General features: G+C 42.9%; 1 protein-coding gene across 1 annotated transcript in view; it reads left to right on the top strand.

The window, feature by feature from the left end:
- Window positions 1-27,595, top strand: part of SKAP1 (src kinase associated phosphoprotein 1) — a 266,750-nt gene that overhangs the window by 217,146 nt on the left and 22,009 nt on the right. Inside the window, exons 5-11 of the mRNA XM_081805143.1 lie at window positions 183-260; window positions 1,139-1,222; window positions 4,390-4,514; window positions 7,080-7,143; window positions 9,250-9,441; window positions 18,183-18,233; window positions 26,811-26,911. Coding sequence (XP_081661269.1) covers window positions 183-260; window positions 1,139-1,222; window positions 4,390-4,514; window positions 7,080-7,143; window positions 9,250-9,441; window positions 18,183-18,233; window positions 26,811-26,911 — 695 coding nt within the window. The remainder of the gene's footprint in view (window positions 1-182; window positions 261-1,138; window positions 1,223-4,389; window positions 4,515-7,079; window positions 7,144-9,249; window positions 9,442-18,182; window positions 18,234-26,810; window positions 26,912-27,595) is intronic.

Here is a 27,595-nt window from a genome sequence, read left to right as displayed (position 1 = left end):
ATATAATTAGGAAGAGAAAATTTACCTTTTCCCCCCAATCATATAAAAATTGTTTTATTTTGTGCTGTGTTTAAGCAGCTGCCCTTCTGCACCCCCTTCATTAATGTGGAACATCTAAAGGAACCTAAATAAATGAAAATTCTGTCAGGTTTCAACAGCGCATTCTGCTGTTTTCCTTTTAGGAGTGGAAGACATCATAAGAGGAGCTCAAGAACTTGATAACATCATCAAGCAAGGATACTTGGAGAAGAAAAGCAAAGGTACTGACCAGACCCACAAGTCTCAGAACATTCCAGGAAGGGAAGGAAAATGAGGAAAAAGAGGGCTAACATAGCAGGTGCTTTTTCTATGCCCAGTTCTGTGCTCAGGAGGGGGAAGGCCAAAAGGAAGGTGGGAGAGGAAAAGAAATCTGGTGTTTGTGCATAGGCTGAAGAGAGATGCCCCAAAATCTTCAGCCGATTGTGAGCTTCATCAGCATAGGAACCCGTTCTGCTTTGTTCACCTGGTACACAACAGGTGCTTAATAAAAATACTTGTTGAATGAATGAGTGATGATATTCTTGTTCTCATCTCTCAGTATGCTCCTGTAGAGTAAAACTATGTTGCCGAAGTGTAATTTTACATCCTGTGTGAAGCAACCCAGTTTCACAATTCAGAGGAGCCTGACTCTCGACCTGTCACTCACTGGATTAAAATAGATACTGCTACCCTAACTAAGCCCGGGGTCCCAGGTTTAACCCTCAAAAGGCAAATTGCCTTAGTACAATGAAAGCCTTTCTCATGCCTGTGGCCTGGAGCATCAGCTAGGTTTGCTAAAAGGCACCACATGAAAGTATCACAGAGAATTTTAAAAGTACTGAATGAGATTAGAACCCGAGAGCCATAAAGGAAGATAGATAGTGGGACTGCCGTGAGGGCCAGAACAGGCAAACCCTGTTTAGAATTTGGACCTTTAACTGAGCGAACCCTCTGGACTCTGAGTCAATATGGGATAGCCTGTGGGAGTGAAAGGGAGGAGTTTACAGTCCATTAACCTAGGAAATAAAACAATAACACACTGGACTGTGTGTTGGACTTTACAGACTCGTCAGTGGTTGTAGCTACCTGAATTTATGTCCCTTACCGCTGTTCCGTTTAGATCATAGTTTCTTTGGATCAGAGTGGCAGAAGCGATGGTGTGTGGTCAGCAGAGGCCTCTTCTACTACTATGCTAATGAGAAAAGTAAGTGTTCTTCATTTGCACAGCAGCATCTCCCTCCTGGATGCAAGCACTTCGTAAATTCTCAAGCACTTAGATCTCAAGATAGCAGTCTTTAACTAACACCCATAAAGGGACATGCTTGGGAAAGAAAGAGACTTGGGTAAGTAATACCTCGCCCATCCCCAAAAACTCAGATGCCAATTTAGAAATTATTTCCCCTTTAAACACTAGGATCGTGTGGTCAGCATATCAAAAGGTTATCTTTGGGGTGCCTAGGTGGCTCAGTCGGTTAAGCGTCCAACTCTTGGCTTCAGCTCAGGTCATGATCTCAGGGGTCATGGTCTCATGGGTCATGGGATCAAAACCCCAGGTGGGGTTCTGCACTCAGCGGGGAGTCTGCTTGAAGGTTCTCTCCCTCTGCCCCTCCCCCTATTCACGTGGACACACGTGCTCACTCTCTCTCAAATAAACTCTTTAGATCTTATAAATCTCTCAAATAAATAAATCTTTAAAAAAATAAAATGTTAAAAAGTTATCTTTTATTATGACTAATAACATAATATTATCAAGGTTGAACACTTTGGCATTTTTTTTTTAAGAACCTCAAACTCTTTTTTTTTTTTTAATATTTTATTTATTTATTTAATTGACAGAGAGAGAGACACAGCGAGAGAAGGAACACAAGCAGGGGGAGTGGGAGAGGGAGAAGCAGGCTTCCCGCCAAGCAGGGAGCCCGATGCGGGGCTCGATCCCAGGACTGTGGGACCGTGACCTGAGCCGAAGGCAGATGCTTAACCAACTGAGCCACCCAGGCGCCCCAAGAACCTCAAACTCTTTATAGATGTTAATAATATAGTTAAAATATTGAGAAAAAATCTGAGAAGGATTTGAACAGCTTACCAACAGCCCAGAAATAGAACCCTTGGGTCCAAACTCTCTAAGAATATGCTCTCAACTTTATCTCACTGCATACTGGGAAGTAGTCCAGTGGACATCCCTAGAGTCATGGAGTGTTGAGACCCAAATGGTTGCTGTGCCCAAGAGACACCCTCCAGCCAGATGGCAGCAGCAGTGAAGTGTTGACTCAGGCCAGAGGCAGCTTCTTAATGAGCCACCACTGAGTCAATCAAGCACAACACTCATATGCGATCCCTAAAAGACCTCCCATCCATGCTTAACCGTGTCGCTAAGTTCATGAGAAGGAACAGGATATAAGCACAAGTTGGAGGCAGCTACAACTAAATACAAGTTAAAAATTATCATTGTAAGTGAACACAAACTTTCAAAGAGGGGACACCCTCCTGCAGACTCTAACTAGCCCCAGGAATAATTCTATGAAGCAAGAGAGAAATTAAAAAAGCAACACATCAGTTCTTGTGGGGGCTTTCCCAACTGGCACAGAGGCCAGTTATTCCGAGTAAACCCTTCATTTTCCTTCCAGTCATTCCCTGTTTCTCCCCTCTTCCTTCCTTCCTAGGATTATGCATCTCCCAATGCCTAGATATCCAGTCCCAGGGAATAATCAGATATCTACCCAATTGCCTTTGGACTTCCCATACCTTTGGTATTAAGATAGCAGAAAGAACTGCAACTTTGCTAAATGACTTGGGATCCTTAAGATTTGCCCTTGGGCTTTAAGGCAGTTGGCTCACCCTGCTTTTCTGCCTACCACAGGTATCACTGACTTCATCTTGGGTTCACCCTCTTATATTCCTCGGAGACTTTCCCATGTAGGGGTGAAGTGTGAAGCACTACTTGGCAATCATAGCCGCATAGCTCAAAACCATCCCCAGCTTCCGTCCAACCCCCAGACCACTCTCCAGCCCAGCAACCACAATTTCTTCCCTGAATTCTAGGTGTACAAGCCAGCCAGGTACTATTTTCTTATTTTAAACCTTCAAACTCATATAACATTTACATCATTGTAAAAATGTTCTTCATTTCCCTTGCATTAAATAAGTATTTGGCATATCTGAACATAAAGCCAGGTATCATGTTCAATCATTCAGAATCCTCTATACTCAAGGTGAGAGAGTGGGAGAGGGAGAGACGTGGAGACTTTTATGGACCATTTTGCCGTCAGGGTGAAATAAAACCTGGTGACCAAAGAAACAACAAAACATTTTAGTGGCCAGTTAGAACAAGGAGAGATACTTTAACAAAAAAGATTCTGGTGTCAAAAAGCACTGTTGCATGGCTCCCTTCTTGCCAGTTACTTCTTATTGTGCCCAAGACATTTTTCTTAGCAAGTATAGAGTGTTTGTGTATTTCTTTTAGCTCAACCAGGTAAGGATAGAGTTTTTCTCTTTTCTTTTCCTAATACTGTCATCCCACTGCCACCTTATCATCATCATCCTCAAAAAGCATGTATTAAACAATCCATTGCACATGATACAGGACACAAATCATCACCCAGACACTGTGGTTCCACTCCTCTGTATGTTCTGCCTGAACCACACCAGGAGGACACAAAATCATTGGAAACAAGATCCTCTTTTCCCATTCCTAATAGTTTATTAAAAAAAAAAAAAAAGGGAGCGACAGACAGAGTGGTCTCTCCTTGCCTTCCCTTAATCCTGTTCTTCCTTCTTCATCGCCCAATGATAATTAACAGTACTACTTCCCAATTTGACCTCTGGGAAGGGGGATAAAATACTGAGATTTAATTATTCTCCCTCTAGCACCAATTCCGACCTGGCCAGCAGGAGGGGGAGAGCAGTCTAGCCCAAATGCTACATAGGGCAGAGGAAGAGATCCCGGGAACTCATCACGCCCCCCACACTGCTGTCCCTCCCCTCAAATGTGAGCTCTGCCAGCCCTGATGATAATATGCTACAGTTCTCTAACAGCCTTCAAGAGCCTCACATTTACAGCCACACTCTCCCTGCTGTAATAATTCCTTCCTTCTGTTATTATAGATCTCTTAACATTCTAATAAATTCTCTGTCTCTGTTGTACTCTTCTGGCAAAATAACCTTTCATGTTGCATTTCCCTAGCTTGGCAGTGATCTCTGCCTCGCTGTCACAGTAGCCTCTTCTTAAGCTTCCTTAATAACCTTTCCTTGACTGTTGTGTTTCCTCGGGGATGTAACAGCTGTTTCCATGCTTTTATTTTACATTCCAGAGAAGATGCCTTCCCTCGGTGGTTGCATCTCTCTGGGGATACAGGGAGCTTTCCTGTCTTGCAGGCAAGCAGCCCAAAGGGACCTTTCTCATTAAGGGCTACAGTGTACGGATGGCCCCCTACCTGCGAAAAGATTCCAAGAAAGAGTCCTGCTTTGAACTGACCTCCCAGGATAGGCGCAGCTATGAGGTAGGATGAGCCGAGGAGATGATGATCCTCATTTGTGTTGGAGTTCTGTTCCACGCGGCATGTGAGCTGGGGGTGCTATGCTGGGTTCCATCCTTTCTCTGTTACCTGCTCACTTCTTACCAGGACCTTCTTTCTTGACATGTCTTCACCTTTGCTATATGATGCCCTCCTTCCTCCTCTCTCTTGTCACTCTCATCCCAGATACTGCCTTTGGTTGGCTTCCGCCCCTCACCCCCCGCCATCCCAGTCTCACTCCATAGGTGAGAGTCTTGTCTATTGGACCACACAATCCAATTCCTTATTCAACATGTCTGATTTCACACCTTCAATTCCCATTCTCTTTATTTTTTTTAACTATCTTTACTTCCTTCCATGAAACCCAGAAAAAGGAAAATCTGACTGTAGAATGAAAAATAAGTTACTTTCCCATATTCATCTTGCTATCCAAAATAATTTTCCTGTGTGTAGAAGCATTGTATATCTCTGGAAGGACTCCCAAGACATTGGTGACAATGATTAGTGAGTAGTAACAGTGATAACTGGAGGGACTAGAGTACCTGGGTTGGGGTGGGAAAGGCTTATTCTTCACTGTGTTCATTTTTATACATTTTGACACAATGTAGTAGGTAATATAATAAGTAAGGCATTTATTAACTAAAGCAATTTTTAAAAATTCTGACTATGGGAATGTCATGATTTTCTCCGAAAATATATTTTTACATGTGTGTGTGTATAAATATATATATACAAACAAATATTATTTCCTGCTTGTTGGTCATTTTTATCTTGTCACAGTTTTACTAAAGCAATTTGGAAAATTTTTAGCTAACTTATGAAAAAGAGAAAAGACATGCTAAGGTTAATATTAACCACTTGAGTAACCTTTGACTCTTCAAATGCTTCTCAGTACTCATCCTTTTATGTTTCTACAGTATCTTAAACCTCGTTTTGATAAAACAAGCAGGTCTTCAATATGGAATTTCAAAAAAAGTTTTTTTTTATTTAAACTAAACTTTTCTAGGGCGCCTGGGTGGCTCAGTTGGTTAAGCGACTGCCTTCGGCTCAGGTCATGATCCTGGAGTCCCTGGATCGAGTCCCGCATCGGGCTCCCTGCTCTGCAGGGAGTCTGCCTCTCCCTCCAACCCTCCCCCCTCTCATGTGCTCTCTCTCATTCTCTCTCTCAAATAAATAAATAAAATCTTTAAAAAAATAAAATAAATAAAATAAAATAAACTTTTCTAGAGAGTCCTTCATAGATATATACATAACAGATGTATGCACTGGGCATGTATCTAAGTTATTTTTATTATTCAGTATTGATGGTGTCTCCTCCAGATAAAAATTTATATGACAAGTCTAAATCAATTTCCTTAGACATTTCTTATGGAAGTGAGTTTTTAAGAAATCAAGAATGACAATGTCTATTAATAAGTATTAAGCAGGAACTAGGTTTATTATACGGCACGTATCTTTATCTTACCCTAATGGCCAGATAATAAAAATGTTTTTCAGGAACAGTCATTTCAAGTTGATTCATTTAAAATAAAAAAATGCTAAGGCTTGGTGCTTGACTGGCTTGTTTTGTGAATCAGAATGTAGAGTTTGTTTACTTCTTCTTTTCCTTGGCCCATTGAATCCAAATCATTATCATGGTCCGTGGATTCTTTACCTACAATATCCTTTGGATCGTCCCCTTCTTACTTATTCCCACCGCCATCACAATAGTTGTCCCAACCACTTCCCCCAGAGGACCAATGAAATAGCCTTCTAGCTGGTCTCCTGTCTCCAGTATCTCCCTTTTCTAATCCCTACTCCCCACAACTCTTGAAAGAATCTCCCACACCTTTTGCTAGAATTTACAGTGGTTTGCTCTTGCCTACATTTTAAGTCTGAACACCTAGTACTCAGAGCCCCTTCACCAACTCCTCCCGGACTGGCAACATTCCCACATCACCTGTTACTGTTCTCCGGTCAAGTTGATCTGCCTACCTTCCCCCATACACAGTGGTCTCATTCCTAATCTCCTGAACATGGTTCCCTCCACCAGGCAGTTTCCACCAACTCTTTTAAAATCCGACCAAAACAGCATTATTTGCACCAGCTTCCCTGGCTTTACTCCAGGCAAGTGCTCCTGTGCTCTCTCAGCATCCGACTGTTCTCAGATGCACCTACTTCGTGGGTTCCCATCTCAAGTGTGTATCTTGTCTCCATAACTGATACACTGTTCTTTAAAGTCAGGAGTTTGGGTTTGCCTTTTTTTTTTTTTTTGGTAACCTTTTCTCAAAAAAATGCCTGATGAATGCATGGATAATCGAATGAATGCATGTGAATGTGAAGGTCTGGACTCAAATAGTAGTCAACATTGGGTATACAGATGAAGGGAAATATCACTTTGAGTAAGATTTCGATCTTTTTTCTAAATATTAAGCAGACAGAGAATCCTCAGCTTTCAACCTGACTCTGCAACTTGACTCACAGGCTCTTCTCTTTGAACCTCCCTCTAGGATTCATGGAAATTTTATGAATTCATGAAGGTAATAAATTAATTCACTAATTTTTCTCTAGTTTACAGCTGCTAATCCAGCTGAAGCCAGAGACTGGGTGGATCAAATCAGTTTCTTGTTAAAGGGTAAGTATCCTTATTACAGAAACAACACTTAAGTGGATTTGCAGTTGAAGTTATATTGCATAAATATAATCCACAGTCTTCAATCTGTATTTTCTTTTCTGTTCGTTCTCCCTTCTACCATCCCTTATATTATAACAACAAATAGTACCATGTATGAATCATAAGATAAAGAAACCATCAACCTGGAGATGACCTCTGTAGTATTCGTAATCACTAGAAAAGGAACTTCTGAAAACCAGCTCAGCTCCATTCGGTGCCTCACAACCCCGTATGTTCTGGAAAACAAATTCATGATATCAAATGTAAAGTCACCTAGATGCAATTTAGGCCCCAAATCTTCTTGTTTGAAACTTAGCAAGAAGTAGAAATCTATACTTGTCAAGGTGGCCTTCATCAACATGGACATTAAAAGCAAACTGTTCTTACCCAAACCACAATAAAATGTCCCTTGCTTTGGGATGGGAAGAGTCCTGCCTGAAGATGTTAAATGACCGCTCTTAGAGTACCCTCTGCTGGCCAGCCTGCAGGCACAGCAGTGAGAGTGGCCCAGGAAGGCTTATCTGGGAGTGGCCTGACAGGTAGAAACAGCCAACCTGAGTCCATCACTTGGCATCAGATAACCCAGGATAGACCCTCGTGGCAGGACCCTGCCGCTGCAGAAAGGCAGAAACGCCAACGTTGTACATGGCCCAAGACCTAGGGAGAAGCACACCAGCCTAAAAACACCAAGCCTTTTCGTCTCCGTTTTTTTTTTTTTATTCTGCTGTAAGATTTTATTGTGGATAAAAAGAAGGAAGCACCAGAGCTTTAATTACAAGAATTGCCTATTTTACTCAGTTTATGCCTTTGCTATCACAAAAACAAACTATTGCATCTACCAAGAGCGTCACGTATAATAGACTGGAGCTAGGCAAACATGAACATTGATGGCAAGACTACAGGGTACACTCTCATCTAGGTGCCTTGGATTTATGCGTGTAATATACCCCTAAGTGTGTAAACCTCAATAAAACTCAAAGCAGCTTTATTGAGCTGTACCCTGTGGTACGTTCAGAATCCCACATTGAAGAAATTATTCATTCCATTTTATTTTAAAACAAACAAAATAATAACATATGGTTTAAGTCACAAATGTGTCTTTGATCCCTTCCTCATATGAGGTGGCACCAGAATTCCGATGAAAATTGTTGCAAAATCTTTATTAAATGCCTAATCAAGCCAAACAGTTTTATTGTGTTTTGAAATGAACATCGGATGTCTCTCCATCCATTCCTTCCCCAGAGTACCCTGACTGCACTCCCCCATCCTGCAGAGACCCCTCAGCAGGGTTTCAGAGAGCCTTCTGTACTAGACATCCGAGAGCGAACCTTCCCAGTTCCCCATTAAAATAAAAAACCAATCTCCCTCTCCTGCCCTGTGCTGCCCAGTGCTGTTACAGCTCAACATCCTCTCTGCAGTGACCCACTTTGAGGTCAGCCAGACTGCACAGTTACAAAATGACAATGGTAACCCCGTGGCTCAGCCATTCCATTTGGTCTCGCACAACTGTTATATTTTTCTGTATCTCACTTTCCCTTCTTCCACTCTTGCCCGTTTTTCTCTTTACGAACAAACTTGTCTGACATTCTGCAGTGAGATCATGGGGGTGACGAGCTTCTGACAGCTCGGCTACCCTCCAGGAGCCACCATCGCTCCCAGGGCTCTGCGCACCCTGGGGAGCCACAGACCATCCCCCTGCCCTTTCTCTACTCAGGGAACAGTGCACGGGGTGCTGGCATTTCCTCTTCCACCTTCTTCTCAACCCTTCGCCTCTTGTGCTCATTCGCACACTCCTACTTTTCAGAGCTGCTTCATCCTGATCAAGTTTTATTGCAGGGAAGGATTTATGTTGATGGTTTAAACCTGACACAGTGCTAGTCTGGCCTTTCCTGTAGATTTCCTGGCACCAAGGCCCACATTAGAAATAACAGCACTTAACCCAGCGTTTCATTTTCTTTTGACATATCTTATTCTCATCCCTCTGCCTCCTTCTCCCTCTTCCCTTCCCTGCCTTATTCTTTCCTTTTTTCTCCCCATCTGGATTCATTCTCATCTCTGCCCTGGCAGATCTGAGCTCCTTAACCATTCCATGTGAAGAGGAGGAGGAAGAGGAGGAAGAGGAAGAGACATATGATGATATCGATGGTTTTGATGCCCCAAATTCCGGTTCCCAATGCAGACCTGTCATCTTGCCTGGGAGTCTGGGGCTAAAAGAGCCCACAAAGGAGACAGAAGAAGATATTTATGAAGTCTTACCAGGTGAGAAATTTTGTCTTCTGATTATCTTCTATTAGTTTCAGAAATTCTTGACCTGGTGGAAGAATGTAAGTTTGAAACCTCCAGAGGAAGCCCAATCTCTGAAGAAAATAACATAGGGAAGCTTCAGTGGAGCTTCTATGATTCCCAGTACAAAAGCTCTCCCGTGCTCTGGGAGCAAGATGAATTGATCAGGGCATGTCTTTCACCTTTGCCATGCAAAGTAACTTATTACATATGTCAACAATAACTTAATTATTACATATGTCAACAAGGTTAAAGAGTCAAGTCTCCTCATGTTGGCCTCCATTGGTTTACTCTGGATCTTGAGGTGGGTCATCAAAACTCTCTAGTTTCAACTTCTTTTCTGGGTAAATGTGAGTAAATAAAGTCACCTCAAAATGATGAAGGTTATCAAAAGCCTAAAGGAGTACAAGTAAGCGCTGACAGACCTTGTCAGTAACCGAAGGAGACCCCAATGGAGTATAACCCATCAGTACCTGGTTCAGATATACCACAAATCTAATCGTCTCTCTCACACATAAACCTGTTTCCTCTGCCCACCATTACAGCAGGCCCATGTACATATTTCTTTTCTTCCAAAGGCATGATAACTGGCATCTCAAAAAATGTATAGTCGGGGCGCCTGGGTGGCTCAGTCGTTGAGCGTCTGCCTTCGGCTCAGGTCATGATCTCAGGCTCCTGGGATCGAGCCCCGCTTCGGGCTCCCTGCTTGGCGGGAGGCCTGCTTCTCCCTCTCCCACTCCCCCTGCTTGTGTTCCCTCTCTCGCTGTGTCTCTGTCAAATAAATAAATAAAATCTTTAAAAAAAAAAAAAAAAAAAATGTATAGTCATCACTGCTTCCACATAGCCCCTTCTTGTGGGAACAACAGCAGCTGTTGAACGGCGCGGAGCACAGTGGGGGTCAGACTGTGGAAAACCAAAGCCTGAGCCTCTTAATTGTGAGGTAGTTAGACCACAGGAACGCTGAATCTTCAAGTCCATTCAGAAAGATTGCTCCTGTGGAAATTTGCCAGGAGTTCAGTGCTCTGCTGAGAAATTCGAGTTAAGCCGAAATTTATAGCAATTTAAACCTCGATCCCAGACGAAGTTAGGAACCAAGGTGAATCTAACACTCGGGCCCCTGAAGACAGGACTGGTTGCTAAAAAGCAGGGTCAGTAAGCAACTTGCATTTCAAGGCTTCCTAAGAAGAAGGTCCAACCCTGTCCCAATGCTGCATTTGTCTCTTCCCTTGGGGGTGTGGGGGTGAGCCACGTCATTGCTTCCTGAGTCAAGGAGCCGGGCTGTGGCCCCATGTCTCCTTGCTGAGGACTTCACCTACCTCCCCATCCACCAGGGAGAGCCTGCTTCTTCTCCTAGCACTTCCAGCCTCTGCCAGTCCCGACTTCCCCAGCCTTTTTGTTGTGTTTTATTATGCAAATGATATCTTGGTTGAGGTCGAGCCATTTCTTGTGTCTGAAGTTAAAAAAAAAATGATAATTTCCTCAGCAAGTCATCGTCGTTAATGAAGTTTTACAAAAACAGATACAACCAAAGGAAAATAAAATTTCACAGGTGATAAATTTTTCCAATTTCCCTGGCAGAATTCGATAGGATTGTTAAATTAAGAGTGAAGGTGTCTGTTAGAAAGCAACGAGCAGTGATGGGTAATTTTATAGAGTGGAAAATTGAATCAAATTGCTACATTAAAACACAGCTCCTCTGAGAATCTTCCCTTTCACAGTCTGCTCCACTGCAACAGCAGGGTGCAGAAATGGATCTAATTCACAACACTCCCTTAAACGAGATGTACTCCCCAACTTGGCCAGAATCTTCTTAGGGAGCTCACATTCCACTCACTCCCATCTAGGCTGGGGGAAATATCCAGGTGACACTCCACTTTGGGTTACAGCTGTGGAAGAGTGCTCTGGGAAAACCTCACTGAACCACTCAGCCTTCTGGGGAGCAAAGAAGGGGCTTTTCATGCACAGGTTTAGTTCTCAGAGGAACCAGAGAGGAGGGGGCTGATGCTCAGAGGTGCAGAGCAAAGGGCAGGAAAGAGAAGGAGCATCGGGAAATAAGATGATTTTGAGACCATCACCTTACCCCAGATGATGTGTCAATGAATGTATGACTGGCTTCTTAACGACCATCCTTCCCTTGCCTCCTCAACTCTTACCCTTGGCCATCCCGGCACTGCCGAGGGTCCCAGGGCATGCCTCCGAACTTCGCACCAGTTGAGATGTTAGATAGACTCTGGGGGCATGGACACTGGCCTGCTTTCCCGAGGAAAACCGCTTCGCCTATGCTCACAACTGTCCCCCGAAAGTGAGGAAGGCCACACTGCAGGAGATCCAGGGTGTCTTTCTTCATGTTAGGGAAACCGCAGCTAACTAACAGGTTCTTTCCCGAAAAGAACCATCTATCCATCCCAGTTTTTAGAGACAGCATTGGAGGTGGGCTATATTGGCATTTAATGATGATAAGAATATTTCAGCCCCGAGTCTCCATCCCCCAGCTTCCCACCCACGCCACTCAGCTTGTTGCTTCTGGAATTTTCTGTTCACTATACATGTGCCACAGTACCAGCCCTGGAGGAATTGGAAGGGAATGTGAGGGCAGCTGCCTACCCTCTGCTGCCATCTCACAAGATCTATGGAGCAGCCGCATGCAAGAGACAGCAAGATATCACAGGTAAAAGTGCTGGCTCTGAGTCAGAATGGACCTGCTCAGCCACCTGCTAGCTGTGAGACCTTGAGCAAGTGATTTGCCCTCTGTGTGTGTGATTTTCCCACCTGTACAACGGGGATAACAAGAGTACCTGTCGTAGAGGGATGCTGTGAGAAGCCTAGAACCGGAGTGTGTAAAACACTTAGAATGGAACCCTGGCCTACAGTGAGCACTCAGTAATGCTGGCCGTTAGTAACTTGGTGGTGTTTAAATAGGAAGGGTTACCTCCTTGAAAAATTGAGGGATGGCTAGTCCCCCGCCTCCACCAACCAAACCTGAGACAGTCCAGTTGGACATTTTCAGCTATATGTATGAAGCAGGTGAAATTGAAAATCCTGAGCAGATGGAATGTGGAGTGCACCTTCTGCTCAGGCCCGATTTACTGCAAAGACAGGTGCTGGGTGGAGGGATGGCCAATGGTAACGTTGGATTGTGCTAACACTGCAGACCCATCAAAAGTCAAATGATTTGGGCTTCTCACATTTGTTTCATTATAACAGGTAAATGTGCTTTGCAGAGAATACTTAGCATTGATGACTCTGCTACGGCTTCCTCTTTGGGCTGGGGCCTACACAAGCCTCATGGTCTCTATTGGAAGGCCACGTAAGTGAGATCTCCCTTCCAGAATATAATTTCAGTGGTCTTCCTAGTGGAGAGAAAAGTGCTTGTAACATACCAAGTCACTACAAAAATGTTTTTTTCCTAATCAAAATAATGTATGGGTCATCAAATTAAATGCACTACATCACATTGATCATGGGATGATTAGCATTTGCTACGTGGCTGGCACCGTCCTTCCCATGAGGGAAAGGCCCATCAGAGCACTCGAGGTTTTCAGCCAAGACCACAAAAATATTAGTCCTGGGTAATATGGTTTCAAGGTTGGTATCCGGTGGGATTTCTGAGCATCCGTGTTGAGTATATGGGGCCCTTGATTTTTAAGATCTCATTTGCAGTAGATTAAACTATAGGGAACTACCACAAAGAAATGCTAAAGCAATCTGTGGAAGATGGGAGGCTTTGCTGAGCTCTCTCTCACCCCTCCCTGGAAATTATTTTACAGGCTAGCACAGGCCCAGTTTTATGATTCAGTATTTCATAAAAGGACAACTTTTATCAGGTTTCACTTTGTCTGGGGCCTCAAAGCTGGAATCCAGCAAGGCGCCTGAGACCATTGTACAGCTTTAACTGGGGCCTTGTCACAGCTGCACTGACAACAGAATCTGGCTGTGTTCTCAGGAGAGATTTCAGGAGAGCAAACGGGAAGAGAGACCATGAGTTCTCCCTAGGAATTTCTGTGTGCATTCCGATGCTGCCCACACTGCCCCGGAGGGTTATTACAGACCCAGAAACCAGATTGCTTTATAATAAAGCATATAACTGGGTGGTTTTTTGTTTGTTTAATTTGAGTCAAATGGAAACAAGCATTCTATGGAATTATTTTTTCCTCCTTCACTGTTGTCCAGACCCACAGGAAGAAGAAATGGTGAGAGTAGGTCTAAGGAAAGAAAAAAACAGACGCCAAAAACACAAAGTTTATGAAGAAAGGGATTTTCAGCTTCACAGAAAAGCAACAGCACTCCATGGGAGGGAGCTTCAAAGAATCAAAGCCATCAGCAGGCCTGAGCTTCCTGGCCCTTTCCCTCTCTCACTCCCGTGCACACTGGGCCCCGGGCACCAGGTGTTGTTTGGCCCAGCACCAAAACCAGGATCATGCTGGGGTTTTTTTCACCTAGAACACCCTCCCTGAGCTCAGCCTATGAAACCCTGCTCCTTCTGCTCAAACATGTCTCCTTAGTGACACCCTCCCAGATACTCAACTAGAATTGAGCTCCGTTTCAGCCCTTACCACAGTGATTTGCATTCGGGTCTTTCTCCTCCAATTAGTAGGTGCTCAATTATTACTTGTGAAATTAAATTCAGCGCATTCCAAGTGTTGCAGTTAGCACAAATTGGATTTGATATCGTGTTCATCAAGACCATACCACAGAGATAGGATGCAAATATTCTGAGGTAACAGTTGAGATTAAAAACTATACAACAGAGAATTAAGTGTGTTATTAGCATCCTGCTCATATTTTCCATGTGGTCTGAAGAGGTGCTGTAGCATCCACAGATTTATAGCATATCTGTGCCTGCCGTGGAGTGCTTTCCATTTCTACTGTCCTGTGTGCTGTCTCTGTACTCCGAGTCTATCTGCATTTCTGTTGCATCTGTCACCAGAGCACCTTGACATCTGGTTGCACATTGATACATTTGGCATTTTTTAAGCTTCTGTCACCTTGCTTTGTTTGGGGGAAGTGATTTCCCTCTTTCTGATCCAGTCGTTTTTTCCAGTGTTGTTCTCAGTTTAGCCGATGTCAGAGAAAGCACTTCAGAAAGGAGCCAGGTGTCATGGGAAGCTGGTTCCTCTCTGTGTCTCTGCGGTGAAGTCAGTGTCCTGTTCCTTTCAGCCTCTCATTAGTGTCCCTGACATTGTGCCAAGAGTGTTGATTGAAATCAACTCTCTGGATACTGAGCCTCATTTGTGATGCCCCATGGTTCTCTCACATGTTCGCACAGCTCACAGAATCTTCCTCAACTGTTTTCCCAGTTGAGATGAGATATTTGGGAATCAAGTAGAGCATTTAATGTAATAAGTGGACAGTAATCTTTAGAGGTTAATTTGTTTAAAATCTATGTAAGGTTGGGGTCCCATATGCCCTGTTAGGAGCAAGGACCATTATAATCTATTACTGTTTAAAGTTGAGCTTGCACATAAATTTTAATTATCTCTTAAATGAAGATGTATTCCAGTAGATGTAATGCTAAAATGCCTAATAATATTCTTATAAAGAAGTTCAATAAGCTCTTTAGCCTAAAGAAAAATTTTTTTTCAAAATAATCTCTTTAAAATTGAAGGTTCATTTTACAGATGAAAAAGAGAGAGAGAGAGAGAAAGAAATCTAGCTGTTTAACCCACCCTCTTTTGTGAGCAAAGAGACATTTCTTTTTGGGGCCACGTAATTGGTTTTCTCGACTTTGGAGTTTGAACGATGCCAGTTTGATCTCATTGAAGGATCCGAGGTAAAGTGTCCACCTCTCTGCAGCTGGGAAGGTGCTGAGAACTGCTGTCTTGTACACCAGCTGTGAAGAGCATTGCCTTCCCTACGGGACGGAACCTCCATGCTCACACCTTCAAAGGCACAGCACCCAGCCTCTTGCATCCGTAGCTAGGCTTCTTGACTTGAGCCCCCTTTCAGCCCCCCGGGAAGGTCAACGTCAGATAGAATAGATGTGGGGATTAGAGTTATGGCCAGCGTTCTGCTTTCTTTCTAGGTGACTCCACAGGCGCAAAGGAAATCAGAGTATCTGGTCTGGAATTGAACGGCATAGAACGGATTTTTATTTTTCCCATTTTTGTATCATGACTAGATTAAGTGCTGTTGCCTGAAAGGATAAAGGAATCAAGTTTAGTTTTCATTTTTATCATTGCAAATACATTTACATTCTCCTATTTTACAAATGCAAAGAGCAGGCAAGCCACTTTCAATAATTTATTTTAAAATCAATGCTAATGAGGTTATGTCTCGTCAGTGGCCGAGTTTTACAATAAAGTCTGATTTATTTAGAAAAGATCTTTGGTGTAGCTTCCCATCTAATGGTGGTGGGAAGGAGGTGGAGTCACAGGCACGGTGACCCTCCAACTTCGGATCCAATTTGTAATTCACAGCGGAGATCTGACCCAATTTACATTGATTAGAATTGGGAGGAAGAGACATCTGGGCACAGACAGCCGAGGTAGAATAAACCGTCTCTGCAAAAGTGCCTAAGCACAGCAAATTATTGGTCTTTGTGATTGAGTTGTTTGGTATCAGCAGAAGAGATGCTCCCTGTCCAAATTATCGGGTATCTCTAAAACTGAGGCCGTACCAACTCTTCTTTTAATGTTTTCAATCCTGTGAAATTGGTCCCATGTCAAAAAGGAAAAGCATCAGGGCAGAGGAAGGAAGGAAGTGGGCAAGTAATAGGAAGACAATGTGCAAAGAATCATGTTTGACATGATTTATTTCAGCAAGGTCTATTTCCGATATTTGATTTCACTCCTCCATTATCTCACATCTTTATTCCTCATCACGGGGCAGGGGGAGTTGGGGGGGCACTACAGGTGGTCAGTAGGAAATTCTCTGTTGTGAGGCCATACATGAAGGTAAGAAGAGTTGAGTTCTTTCCCCACAGAATCTTGTAGGGCAAATATACATTACATATATGGTAATTTTTTTTCAAAGATTTTATTTATTTATTTGACAGAGAGAGAGATAGCAAGAGCAGGAACACAAGCAGGGGGAGTGGGAGAGGGAGAAGCAGGCTTCCTGCCAAGCAGGGAGCCCAATGCGGGGCTCGATCCCAGGACCCTGGGATCATGACCTGAGCTGAAGGCAGACGTTTAATGACTGAGCCACCCAGGTACCCATATATGATAATTTTTTAATCTGGGTGACATATGACTCATTTCCCTAGAATATCAATCCCTTAATTTTTATTTTTTGCAGGGAAATTGTATCATTTTAATGTGAAATCGATTACTTCTTTAATGTTCTATAGTGCTCTAACGTTTGTTTGTGCTGTTTCTTCTTACTTATGAGCTCAGAGTTTACCTCCCCCATTCTGACATACCAGAATTCATATTGCTCTATAAAACTTATATTTATTTATTTATTTTTAAAGATTTTATTTATTTATTTGAGAGAGAGCACATGAGAGGGGGGAGGGTCGGAGGGAGAAGCAGACTCCCTGCCGAGCAGGGAGCCCGATGCAGGACTTGATCCAGGGACTCCAGGATCATGACCTGAGCCGAAGGCAGTCGTCCAACCAACTGAGCCACCCAGGCGCCCTATAAAACTTATATTTAAAAAAAAAAAAAGGAACTGTCCCCAGGCCATCTCCTCAAAAGTTTCATTTAGTGGCATAAGTATGGGGAAACAAGCCAGGTAAGTGCCCCAAGACCCAGGAAGAGAAAGTAAACCTAAGTATTCAATCCTCAAAATGTTGCTTATTATGCCCCATTCATTGTGTGTTTGTGTGTGTGTGTGTGTGAGTGAGAGAGAGCATGCGCAGAGATGATGAAAAGGAGAATAGCAACTGTGTTTTTGCTCATCTTACTCCACATAGAAAATGGCTTAATATGAGTCTGGTACTCATGCTTTCTTTGTAAAGACCCAATTCCCATGGTATCAGGTAGTATGAAGTCTGAGATGAAACAGATTAATGAGGGTAAGAAACAGGCCAATCATGTTGTGACTTTGACCATATAAACACTTGATTGGAGTTAGACAACAGCACTGACTTAGAACCCATTGTGTACCTGCAGCAGTTAATTAAAAGACCATTCCAACTGCCCTCAGGAGCTTACACTCTAATGAACAAGGCAGGCTGAATAACAACAGTAAAAAGATAACTATAAGCCCTAAGTACTAGGAACAAAAAATTACCTACATGACCAGCTTCTGCTACAGTTGAACAAAACTTGATACATTAAGGACTAATTAATCATGGAGCTTTTAAACACATGCTTAGCCACACACATGCACACACACACGCACACACACACACACACACACACACCCATAACTCTGGATGCTTACATAGAAACCATACATTTAGAAAAGAATTCTAGAAGGAGAGGAGAAATAGAGCTTGAGGGAAAGGATCAGGATTCTAGTGATAGGTGCCTAAATAATCCAGTGGATTGAAAGCTCCACAAGGGCATGGACCCTGCCAGTCTTGTCCATTGCTGGGCCTCCAGTTCCTAGTGTAGCACCTTGCATATAGTAAGCGCTTAAAAACATTTATGAATGAATGAATGGGGAGGGAAGGAGAGGGCCAGTTTGAAGATGCAAGATGATTTAAAAAAAAAAAAAGAAGAACAATTATTGCCTTGAAAAGAGCATGATGAGAAAGAAGACCCACCAGTATAAAGAGCATAAGACTATCAACTACTAATTGCTAATGCTGATCATGTTTATCCCCTCAGATGAAGAGCATGATCTAGAAGAGGATGCGAATGGCACTCCACATAAAGAAGGTATGAGAGCCTCACAAATATATAGGTACTGGGTAGAACGTTCAGGCTTCTGACTGGAGAAGGCACTTTTGTTCAGACTACAAATATTACTGGGCTCACTAATTAAGAGGGTACTGGTGTGTCAACCTCAAAAGCCCCAGATAAGATGACTGGACAGGTATGGGCGCCTGGGTGGCTCAGTTGGTTAAGCGACTGCCTTCGGCTCAGGTCATGATCCTGGAGTCCCGGGGTCGAGTCCCGCATCGGGCTCCCTGCTCGGCAGGGAGTCTGCTTCTCCCTCTGACCCTCCTCTCTCTCATGCTGTCTCTCATTCTCTCTGTCTCAAATAAATAAATAAAATCTTTAAAAAAAAAAAAAAAAGATGACTGGACAGGTAAATATCTCAACCTTCAAAGCAGCCACTCACCTTAATTAATGTTCCCAGAACAGCTAAGATTTATCCTAGAGAGGGTAAGAAACCAAACCGGATATTTATTTTTTCCTATCAGTATTTCCTAAATCAGTACAGTGAAAATAGAATTGCCTCATCTCTAAGAGATCAAAGGATTGAGAATGGAAAGAATGGAAATGTCTCCTCTCTGAGAGGCCTGGAGATTGCAAGTTCAGAGGGGAATGGAAATGTGTCAGATCTGAAAAGTGAACCTGGGGTGAAGGATAGAACTCCCTGGTGATGCTGACTTCTGATGGCCTGGTTTGATTCCAGGCACATCTGGAAATGAATATGTAACAGGTTTGTTGAATACAAAATTACATCTTATTCATCCCAGACTGTTAACCATGCTTCAGGCAGTTAGTGAGCCCATCCTTTTCTAAGGTCAGATGCCCCTCCAAAGCCTCTTTAAGTGAACCAAGGACCTATTCCACCCTTGTCAGTGAAGGAATGTGAACTGCAAGGGCCACCTCAAGGACATTCATCTCATCAGCAGAGCCTAAATTGTGGCTGATATAGATATTAGCTGATTTTTTTCTTAGAGATTCTATGAAAGTCTTAAGCCTAGGAGTTCGTCCCAACTCTCCCTCCCTGGTCCTTCCCCATTTCCCTGGCCCTTCCTTTTCCCGTTCTCCTCTCTCTTCTCGTCTTTTTGCTGTTTTTTCTCTTTGTTATCCACTCGGTAAGGCCCCCTTCTCCTAAGGTTCATGTTCTAAGGGAAGTGGATATGTAACTGTTTTAGTGAAGGACCTAACTTCGTCAATGCCCAACTTCTCCCAGGGAGAAGAGGCAGCATCAGAAGTCAGATGCCAGAGCAGGAGAGAAAGAAAGAACTGTCACAAGTGTGGTCCAGGAATAACGTAGCTTCCAGTGAGCACCTTGTAACAATGAACCCATATAATTAAGTCCATTCTGAAACCTATTTTCTACTGTTTCCTACTCGATGTGCAGAATTCCAACAGAAAATCTGTTTTCTGACCAACGTATGTCCCATGTCTTTTCTCAACCAACTTCTATCACCAGTGCAGGAAAGAGACGCTTCATATGGACAGCTTGGATGGAATAACTCTAAACTTCCTGTGGCCAACTTTATAGTAAACTCCATTCAGGAAGCAGCAGTCTCTGGCAAAAGTCTAAAATTCAGTTTCAGACTCCTCCCTCATCACATTTCCTCATTCAACCTTTCTTTCTGTGGTTCTCTCTTGGGTGGGGGGATGAGGAGGGGAGATTTATTTCTTAACTGTTTCAACAGCTCTATTTCAAGTAAGTTAAAAAAAAAACCTTTTGTTCCTCATGCTTCCTTCTGCCAAAATAGATGTTGTTAAAGTGTAGTGAACTCTAAATATGTTTCTATGGTTTATACTTCCCACCAGTTATAATGATTGGTGACTTGGTGATTAAAAAACAGAGGACTTTTTGGGGTGCCTGGGTGGCTCAGTCATTGGGCGTCTGCCTTCGGCTCAGGTCATGATCTCGGGGTCCTGGGATCGAGCCCCACGTCGGGCTCCCTGCTCAGTGGGAAGCCTGCTTCTCCCTCTCCCTCTCCCCCTCCTTGTTTTCCCTCTCTCACTGTGTCTCTCTCTCTGTCAAATAAATAAATAAAATCTTAAAAAAAAAAAAAAAAAGCAGGACTTTTTGCTCTCTCTGCAGAATCTGAGGCAGGAATTTTTATTATTTGTGTTTACTTATTTATTTATTGAATTTATACAGTGCCTTTTCTCCAAAGGAGCTATAGAAATGGCAACAAATATGGAGCATCCAAATGTCATCACTTAGCTTTATAACAATAAAATGTACAGGTCCAAGGAAAGGGTAGGCAGGCCCATGAAGGCATATAAAAGGGAACTCTAGGACAATGTGAATTCTTATGTAACAGACAAGCTACACAAGTTCGGTTCACTTAGTTTTTTTCTCAAGTGTCACATGTCTTTGGCAGGGTTTGGTGGGAGCGGGGGAGGGGGGGGTGTTTTCTCCTAAAAGATACTATGGCTAGCAGGGTTACCTTTTTTTTTTTTTTAAGATTTTATTTATTTGACAGAGAAAGACACAGCGAGAGAGGGAACACAAGCAAGGGGAGTGGGAGAGGGAGAAGCAGGCCTCCTGCAGAGCAGGGAGCCCGATGCAGGGCTCGATGCAGGGCTGGATCCCAGGACCCTGGGATCATGACCTGAGCAGAAGTCAGATGCTTAATGACTGATCCACCCAGGCGCCCCATATCAGGGTTACCTTTAAAATCCACGTACTCTTCTCCAGAACTCTTCCAGGGATCCTGTTCCCAGAAATGCTGTGCTTTCCCGCGATAGAATTACTAACATTTTTAAAGCCCAACTAGATCTTATCAGAAGAGGGGGGAAAAAAGGAATTCAGTTTATCCTCATTGGGTGTTAATGACCCTGTAAGATATAATTTCTTTTATTTTATTCTGTTACCTAGAAAATCTATCACAGCCTTGTAGTATTGATTGTTCAATCTATAAAGAGCTCAGTTTACAGCATGACTGTTAGTAACAGGGTTATTTTAATGAGTGAGTCTTCAACACCTCAGATTCTCACTAAATTGCAACCCATCAGCCTAACAGTCTAACACTAAGTGTCTTCCGTGATGAGAGTTTATCTCCCTTCCCTATCATGAGAAGGTAATGTCCAGGTAACCAAAAAGAAAACTCGTTCTGTGTTGTTTATACAAAAACTCCTGTCCATTGGCTTGGGTCGGCCATGTCAAATAAAAAGCCGAGCTAGAGGCACAACTCATCCTTAGATACATCAAATATCTGACCAAGGAAGATCTCCAAACAGGTTGTTTTCACTCTAAAATTGTGGGCAAACTCAGCCAAAAAGGAGCCCACAAGCGGTAATTTCTGCAGGGCAGAAATGTGGTCACTGATGAGCTTCCACCACTAAGGCACCTTTCCATGTTAGTTCATATACCAGTGGAGTGATTCCACGAAAGAAACAGGGAAGCCACAGAGGGCTTTGCAACTCTTACTTTTTGAAACCTGTTTCCCAAGACCAAACATAAGTTGAGCATCAGCCAGCTACAATTTTGGCCCAATAAAAGGAGCATAGGAGATGAAGATCAGGATCTGTGAGTGTTCTCCATCCAGTTCAAGATCAAACTTACAACATTAAGGACCATAGAAATTTCAAAACTCAAGATTAAAGGGCTATGAAAACAAGCAAATGGTAATGTTCAGCAGCTCTTCCTGTTCTAGTGTCTTAGCCAGCGGAGCTTGGCAAATTTCTTTTTTTTTTCTTTTTTTTAAGATTTTATTTATTTATTTATTTATTTATTTATTTGAGAGAGGGTGCATGAGTGTGGGGAAGGGGCAGAGGGAGAGGGAGAAGCAGGGAGCCCCATGCAGGGCTCGATCCCAGGACCCTGAGATCATGACCAGAGCCAAAGGCAGACGCTTAACTGACTGAGCCTCCCAGGCATCCTGGCAAATTTCTTTATGCCTTTCGTTCTGAAACAGTAAGGTATCGGACTGAGTCTGTTTTAATGGACTGAACATGGTGGACTTCTCCAGCCTGGCTCAGAAAATACTCCAATTCCCTTCCAGTGGGTCACTGCTTTGGCCTTCTATGTCCATTTCTCACCTACCCATGGTCTAGCAAGGACTGGCTTTATCCATCTTCTCATTCTGTCTCTCTTTTCCATAATTTGTTAAGTAGTTGCTCCAATAACCAGGTCTCATTAGCACAGGCCCTTGGTTCATCAAGCAAATGTAAACAACATGCTGACCTGCCTTTTAGCCTCTCTTTCTTGGTCACAACTTGAATTCTGGAGCTACCCAGTGTCTCCCAAACAAAAGCCCAAGGTGACATATGAATTCTGGACGGAGCACAGTCAAGTTCTGTTGTCTCTAAGGAGGAGGACAGGCAAAAAGGTATCCTGGTCCTTTTTACCTTGGAACTCTCCATGTCATAGAGGCTCATTTTCAAATTCTGACCCTGTCAACAGTAGTACCAACCTGGCCTCCTTTACAGGAGAAATGACTATTACTGGTTATAAAGAACTTGGTGTGCAATGGCAAATGCTTTGCAATAAATACCTAGAGAAGAGAGAAAACAATATATTTTTAAACTTAGACTATCGCTATTCTTCCTATGACATTTTGTTTGCTGGGAGCTTAGCTTCTCTTACATGGGATAAAGAAAATAAGATGCTGCCCTCCCTTTTTTTTCTCTAGAAAAAGTCCTTCTCAGCTCTGCTTGCAATTTAAATGCAGTGATCATACCCATTAGCTTCTCTATCATTGTAATTGTTGTTAATTGTTATAACTGTTTTAGTTATTAGTGGTGTCATTATTGCTCTAGGTCCTCTGTTTTATGCTGAATATATTAGTGCTTTGCTTTTGAATTACCAGGCTTTATTTAGTGCAGAGTTACGTTTTTTGGAGAGACATTGAGAAATGCTAGCATTAAGCTTTATTCTTTTGTTTTTCATTCCAAATGGACAGACTGGAAAAAAAATAATTAGATGGAATAATGTCCTCAAAATGAGAATGAGGATGCTTTGAATTAATTAAATGGTCAGAATGCTGCACCATGTCTGATCTCAGACTGCTGCTAGAGTCGTGTAAACCTAAAGGAACCTCAATCCAGTCCACAGAGGAAATCCTCTCTCAGGCTCCCAATTCCTCACTGGTCTAAAGACATCAGTCTCCTCAGGCATTCCCCTGTTTATGACCTGGGCAAATTTAGGGAGAAGCTGGACTGCCCCGGCAAACTTCCAGGCCTTTAAGCTCTTCCAGAGGCAAAGGGTCAGGAAGGAAGCCCTCCTCCACCTTACCTCGTCCCCTCTTCAAGATCTTTAAATAACACCCGCTCTCAGTCAGGCGTTTATAACACAACCAAAGCTTCCGGGAAGCCTTCCGTGAAGTTAGCTTCCCTGTTCTACACAGCACCCTCAACTTCCCCTTTGAAGACATATCACAATTGTAGATAAGTAAATATCTGTACGACTCTGTTTCCCAGTACCTCCCCCACTGGACAGTAGCCCAAAGAGCAGGGACGGTGTGTGGCCAATGTGGAATTCCCAGCATCCCACATGGTCCCAGGCACTTCGTAAGCGCTGTGGACATGTCTGTTGAATGCTAAGGAATTAATGTAGAGAAGTTGTGTGCACACATACACATAAATGCAAGTCACACCTATATTAAACAGGGAGTCTGCAATACCGAGTCCAATCTTGTCCAGTTAAGGTGTTCCTCCTCACTGAATTCCCTAGTACCAGAATACCTCTGTCTGGACAGCAAGTCCCCATGTTTAGCCCTTCATTCTGCTTATTTTTCGAAGCTGTCCTTTTATGGTTCTAGTTCTGACAATTCTGGTTCTTGGGCTAGGTAAACTATCTGCCAGATTCCTGAGCTCTATCTTCTTTTAGCCTTTAGCTTATGAAGAACCAAAGGCATTTTCTATATTTTTTCTTGGAAGGCTCTTGTTTTCTTCCTAGCTTCTTGCTTTCCCTATGATCTATATTGCTTTTAGAATAGGTATATTTCCAGTTATTCTCCTCTGGTGTCTTATATGCCAATATCAAGTCACTTTTTACATATATACCCAAAAAGTACTCGTAATCTTAGGAGCATTTCCAGGCAAATGGGGAGCAGTACCCCACAGTGACCATCTGCTAAGTTAGACAAAGCCAAGACAACTTTGCCAGTCTTCTTATCATTCAGAAATACCAAGTTGTGCTTTACAAATCTATATTTAGAAATTATTTTCTCTATAACATATAAATGCATGAAGAATATTGACGTCAATATGCGTTTCATTTCTGGGATGCCTGGGTGGCTCACTCAGTTAAGCATCTGCCTTCAGCTCAGGTCATGATCCCAGGTTCCTGGGATCAAGCCCCACATTGGGCTCCTTGCTCAACAGGGAGCCTGCTTCTCCCTATCCCTCTGCCGCTCCCCCTGCTTGTGCTTTCTCACTCTCTCTCTCAAATAAATAAATAAATAAAATCTTTAAAATATATGTATATAGGGCACCTGGGTGGCTCAGTTGGTTAAGCGACTGCCTTCGGCTCAGGTCATGATCCTGGAGTCCCTGGATCAAGTCCCGCATCAGGCTTCCTGCTCGGCAGGGAGTCTGCTTCGTCCTCTGACCCTATCCCCTCTCAGGTGTTCTCTCTCTCTCATTCTCTCTCTCTCAAATAAATAAATAAAATCTTTAAAAAATAAATAAATAAATAAAATATATGTATATATAGGGACCCTGAGTGGCTCAGTCAGTTAAGCGTCTGCCTTCGGCTCAGGTCATGATCTCAGGGTCCTGGAATCAAGTCCTGCATTGGGCTCCTTGCTCAACGGGAGGGCCTGCTTCTCCCTCCGCTTGCCGCTCCCCCTGCTTGTGCTCTCTCTCTCTGACAAATAAATAAATAAAATCCTTAAATATATATATATATATATATATACACTTTTCATTTCTAATTTTGTCAAAATCTTCAGCTGATTAATCAATTCCATTATAACTAAAAATACATTAATATATCCTCTGGGAAAACTATTTTCACTCTTCAGGGACTGATATTTCTCTATTATTTCATGCCCTGGTATCCCCCAAAATACATGCCTTGTCTTTCCAATAGTTAGCATTTTTCTCCCAATGTATTTTTCTTCTGAACACATTCTTAACTAATGGTTTCCAGTGTGGTTGTCTTGTTTGCTGCCCTCTGTTGTTTACTGCATATACAATTACCTTCTTAAAAGAAAACATGCTCATTTCTATATGGTTAACATGTTTACTTCTGTTTGCAGCATCTGAGTCTTAATTAAATAGATCTGTCCCTCCTTGGTTTTTGTGCACTTTAAGGTTCCTACTAAAGTTCTTTTCCAGATACACACAGGGATCTTGTTTTCCTGTGCCTTTATTATTTGAATTGCTGATAAGTTAGGAACAAGATTTTTAGAAAGTAAACATAGCCAGTGCGTCTGTCCACCCACACTGCCCACCTGCCTTCCCCCATCTATTCCCATCCTCAGTGACCAGCACTATCATTCCTCATGGGAGGGTCAAAACAAAGGGAAAGGTAGAAACTGGTACAAATAGGATCCCCAAAAGTCACTTGAATTTTAATTAGAACCCAGGACTCCTGACTCCCATCAACAAGAATCTCATCTTTGGTAGGTTCTTTGCTGACCGCTCTCCCCTGTAGCATCCGAAGGAACAGAAGCACAGCCACATCATCCCTGGTCCAGTGGGCATCCGCTCTCCTGCCATTCAAATCCCCAGATCCTCTCCCACTTTGCGCTCTAGTGTTTAACCTTTCCGGGTAGAAGAAGATCAATACAGATTCTTCATTGCTAAGAATCGATGGCTGTCCTGTAGCATCACTGCCATCTAGTCTTGCTGAGAAGCCCAGTAAATCTCTCCAGCTGCTTCGAAAGCTTGGTTTGTCCTCTTCAGTTGCTTTCATTTTTAATGCAGATCACTTTGGTTTCTGTCCCCCTGGGGGCTTGCAGATAAATCTTGGCAGGCATGTTCAGGGTCTACAAATGAGATGCTGGAAAAGGGCCAGCCCACCCAGAATTTAGTTGTAATGGATGAGACACCCCCCTTGGTTCCACTTAAAGACTGGGCTATTCGTAACCGTATTTATTGGGGGATTACCTCACACAGAATCTGGGTGGGAAATGCCCAGGATGAAGTTCCTGTGTAACAGAAGAGACCAATGTGTGAGATTGTGATGCAGACACAAGCTGGCTGACTCAGCCTCTCTGTAAATAGGCAGAAGTTGGAGACTTACCCCGTTCCTTCAAATGCATTTTGAAGACAAGCGCTGGATAGTTTAGATGCCCTGGATCAAGAAAATCTGGCAGGAAATCTCTGCACCGCTTACTTACAAACCAAGTAAAAAATTACCTGCCTGTTTTTCTTTTGTTAATAAATGAATGTATTTATCATATTATTGAATAACATCTGACTTAGGGTAATCTGTAAATATTTAATATTAGTTAATGATCTCCTTTTCCCACAGTCCTTTGCTCATGCTGAGTGTTTGGCTGTTTCTTTCCCCCCACCCCCCGGAATCCTAGGTTTCCTAGGGGCAATATTAGAACCCTGGTTTCCACTTGCAGTAAATATGTGGGCTCCATGGAAAAAGACAGAGTCCTTTTAACTTTGATTTCTCCTCTCTTTGACCAGTGGACTATACCAGTTATTACCAGGGCCTATGGGATTGCCATGGTGACCAGCCAGACGAACTGTCCTTCCAAAGGGGTGACCTCATCCGAATTCTGAGCAAGGTAAGGACATAGAGTGTGGGGTCTGGATCAAAAGTCAATTTTGGGGAGGCGCCTGGGTGGCTCAGTCAGTTAAGCATCCGACTCTTGATTTTGGCTCAGGCCTTGACCTTACAGTTGTGAGATGGAGCCCTGCGTCGGGCTCCGCATTGGGTATGGAGCCTGCTTAAGAGTCTCTCTCTCTCTCCCTCTCCTCCTGCCCCGCCCCCCTCTAAAAAATCGATTTTTTCACTCTCAATGATGTAGTCCCCATAACCAAAATTATTCCATGTCATATATTTCTCTTGTGTGCATTACATGGCTCCCTCACACATAAAGTAAATTCCCATTGATTTATAATTGTTAGGGAAAAGTTTAATTGAAAATTCAGATTCAGGAACTAATTTTCAAATTTAAAAATGCAATAAAGTAGATAATAACACTAAAGCCATGCCAATCAATTTATTCTTTTTAGGGTCTTGTGGTACTTAAAAGGTCATCATTATGTACATAATTTATTACTGTATAATTCTCTTCAAAACACTCAGTCTTGGTAAACCATCTTCTTATGTCATTTACAGATAAACAAGACCGTAATATAATTATGATGGGGGGGACAGTCAGAGCTAGTTGGCTCATTCGGTTTGAACAAGTGCTGATAAGATCAAGATAGTGAATCCAACCCCACAAGAGCCAGCTAACTTTATT

This window comes from Leptonychotes weddellii, chromosome 15, assembly GCF_054177405.1.
Source record: "Leptonychotes weddellii isolate Sample4059 chromosome 15, ASM5417740v2, whole genome shotgun sequence".
In the NCBI taxonomy this organism is placed as follows: Eukaryota; Metazoa; Chordata; class Mammalia; order Carnivora; family Phocidae; genus Leptonychotes; species Leptonychotes weddellii.
Note: the sequence above shows the minus strand (reverse complement) of the source record. Positions and strands in the feature narration are given on the sequence as shown.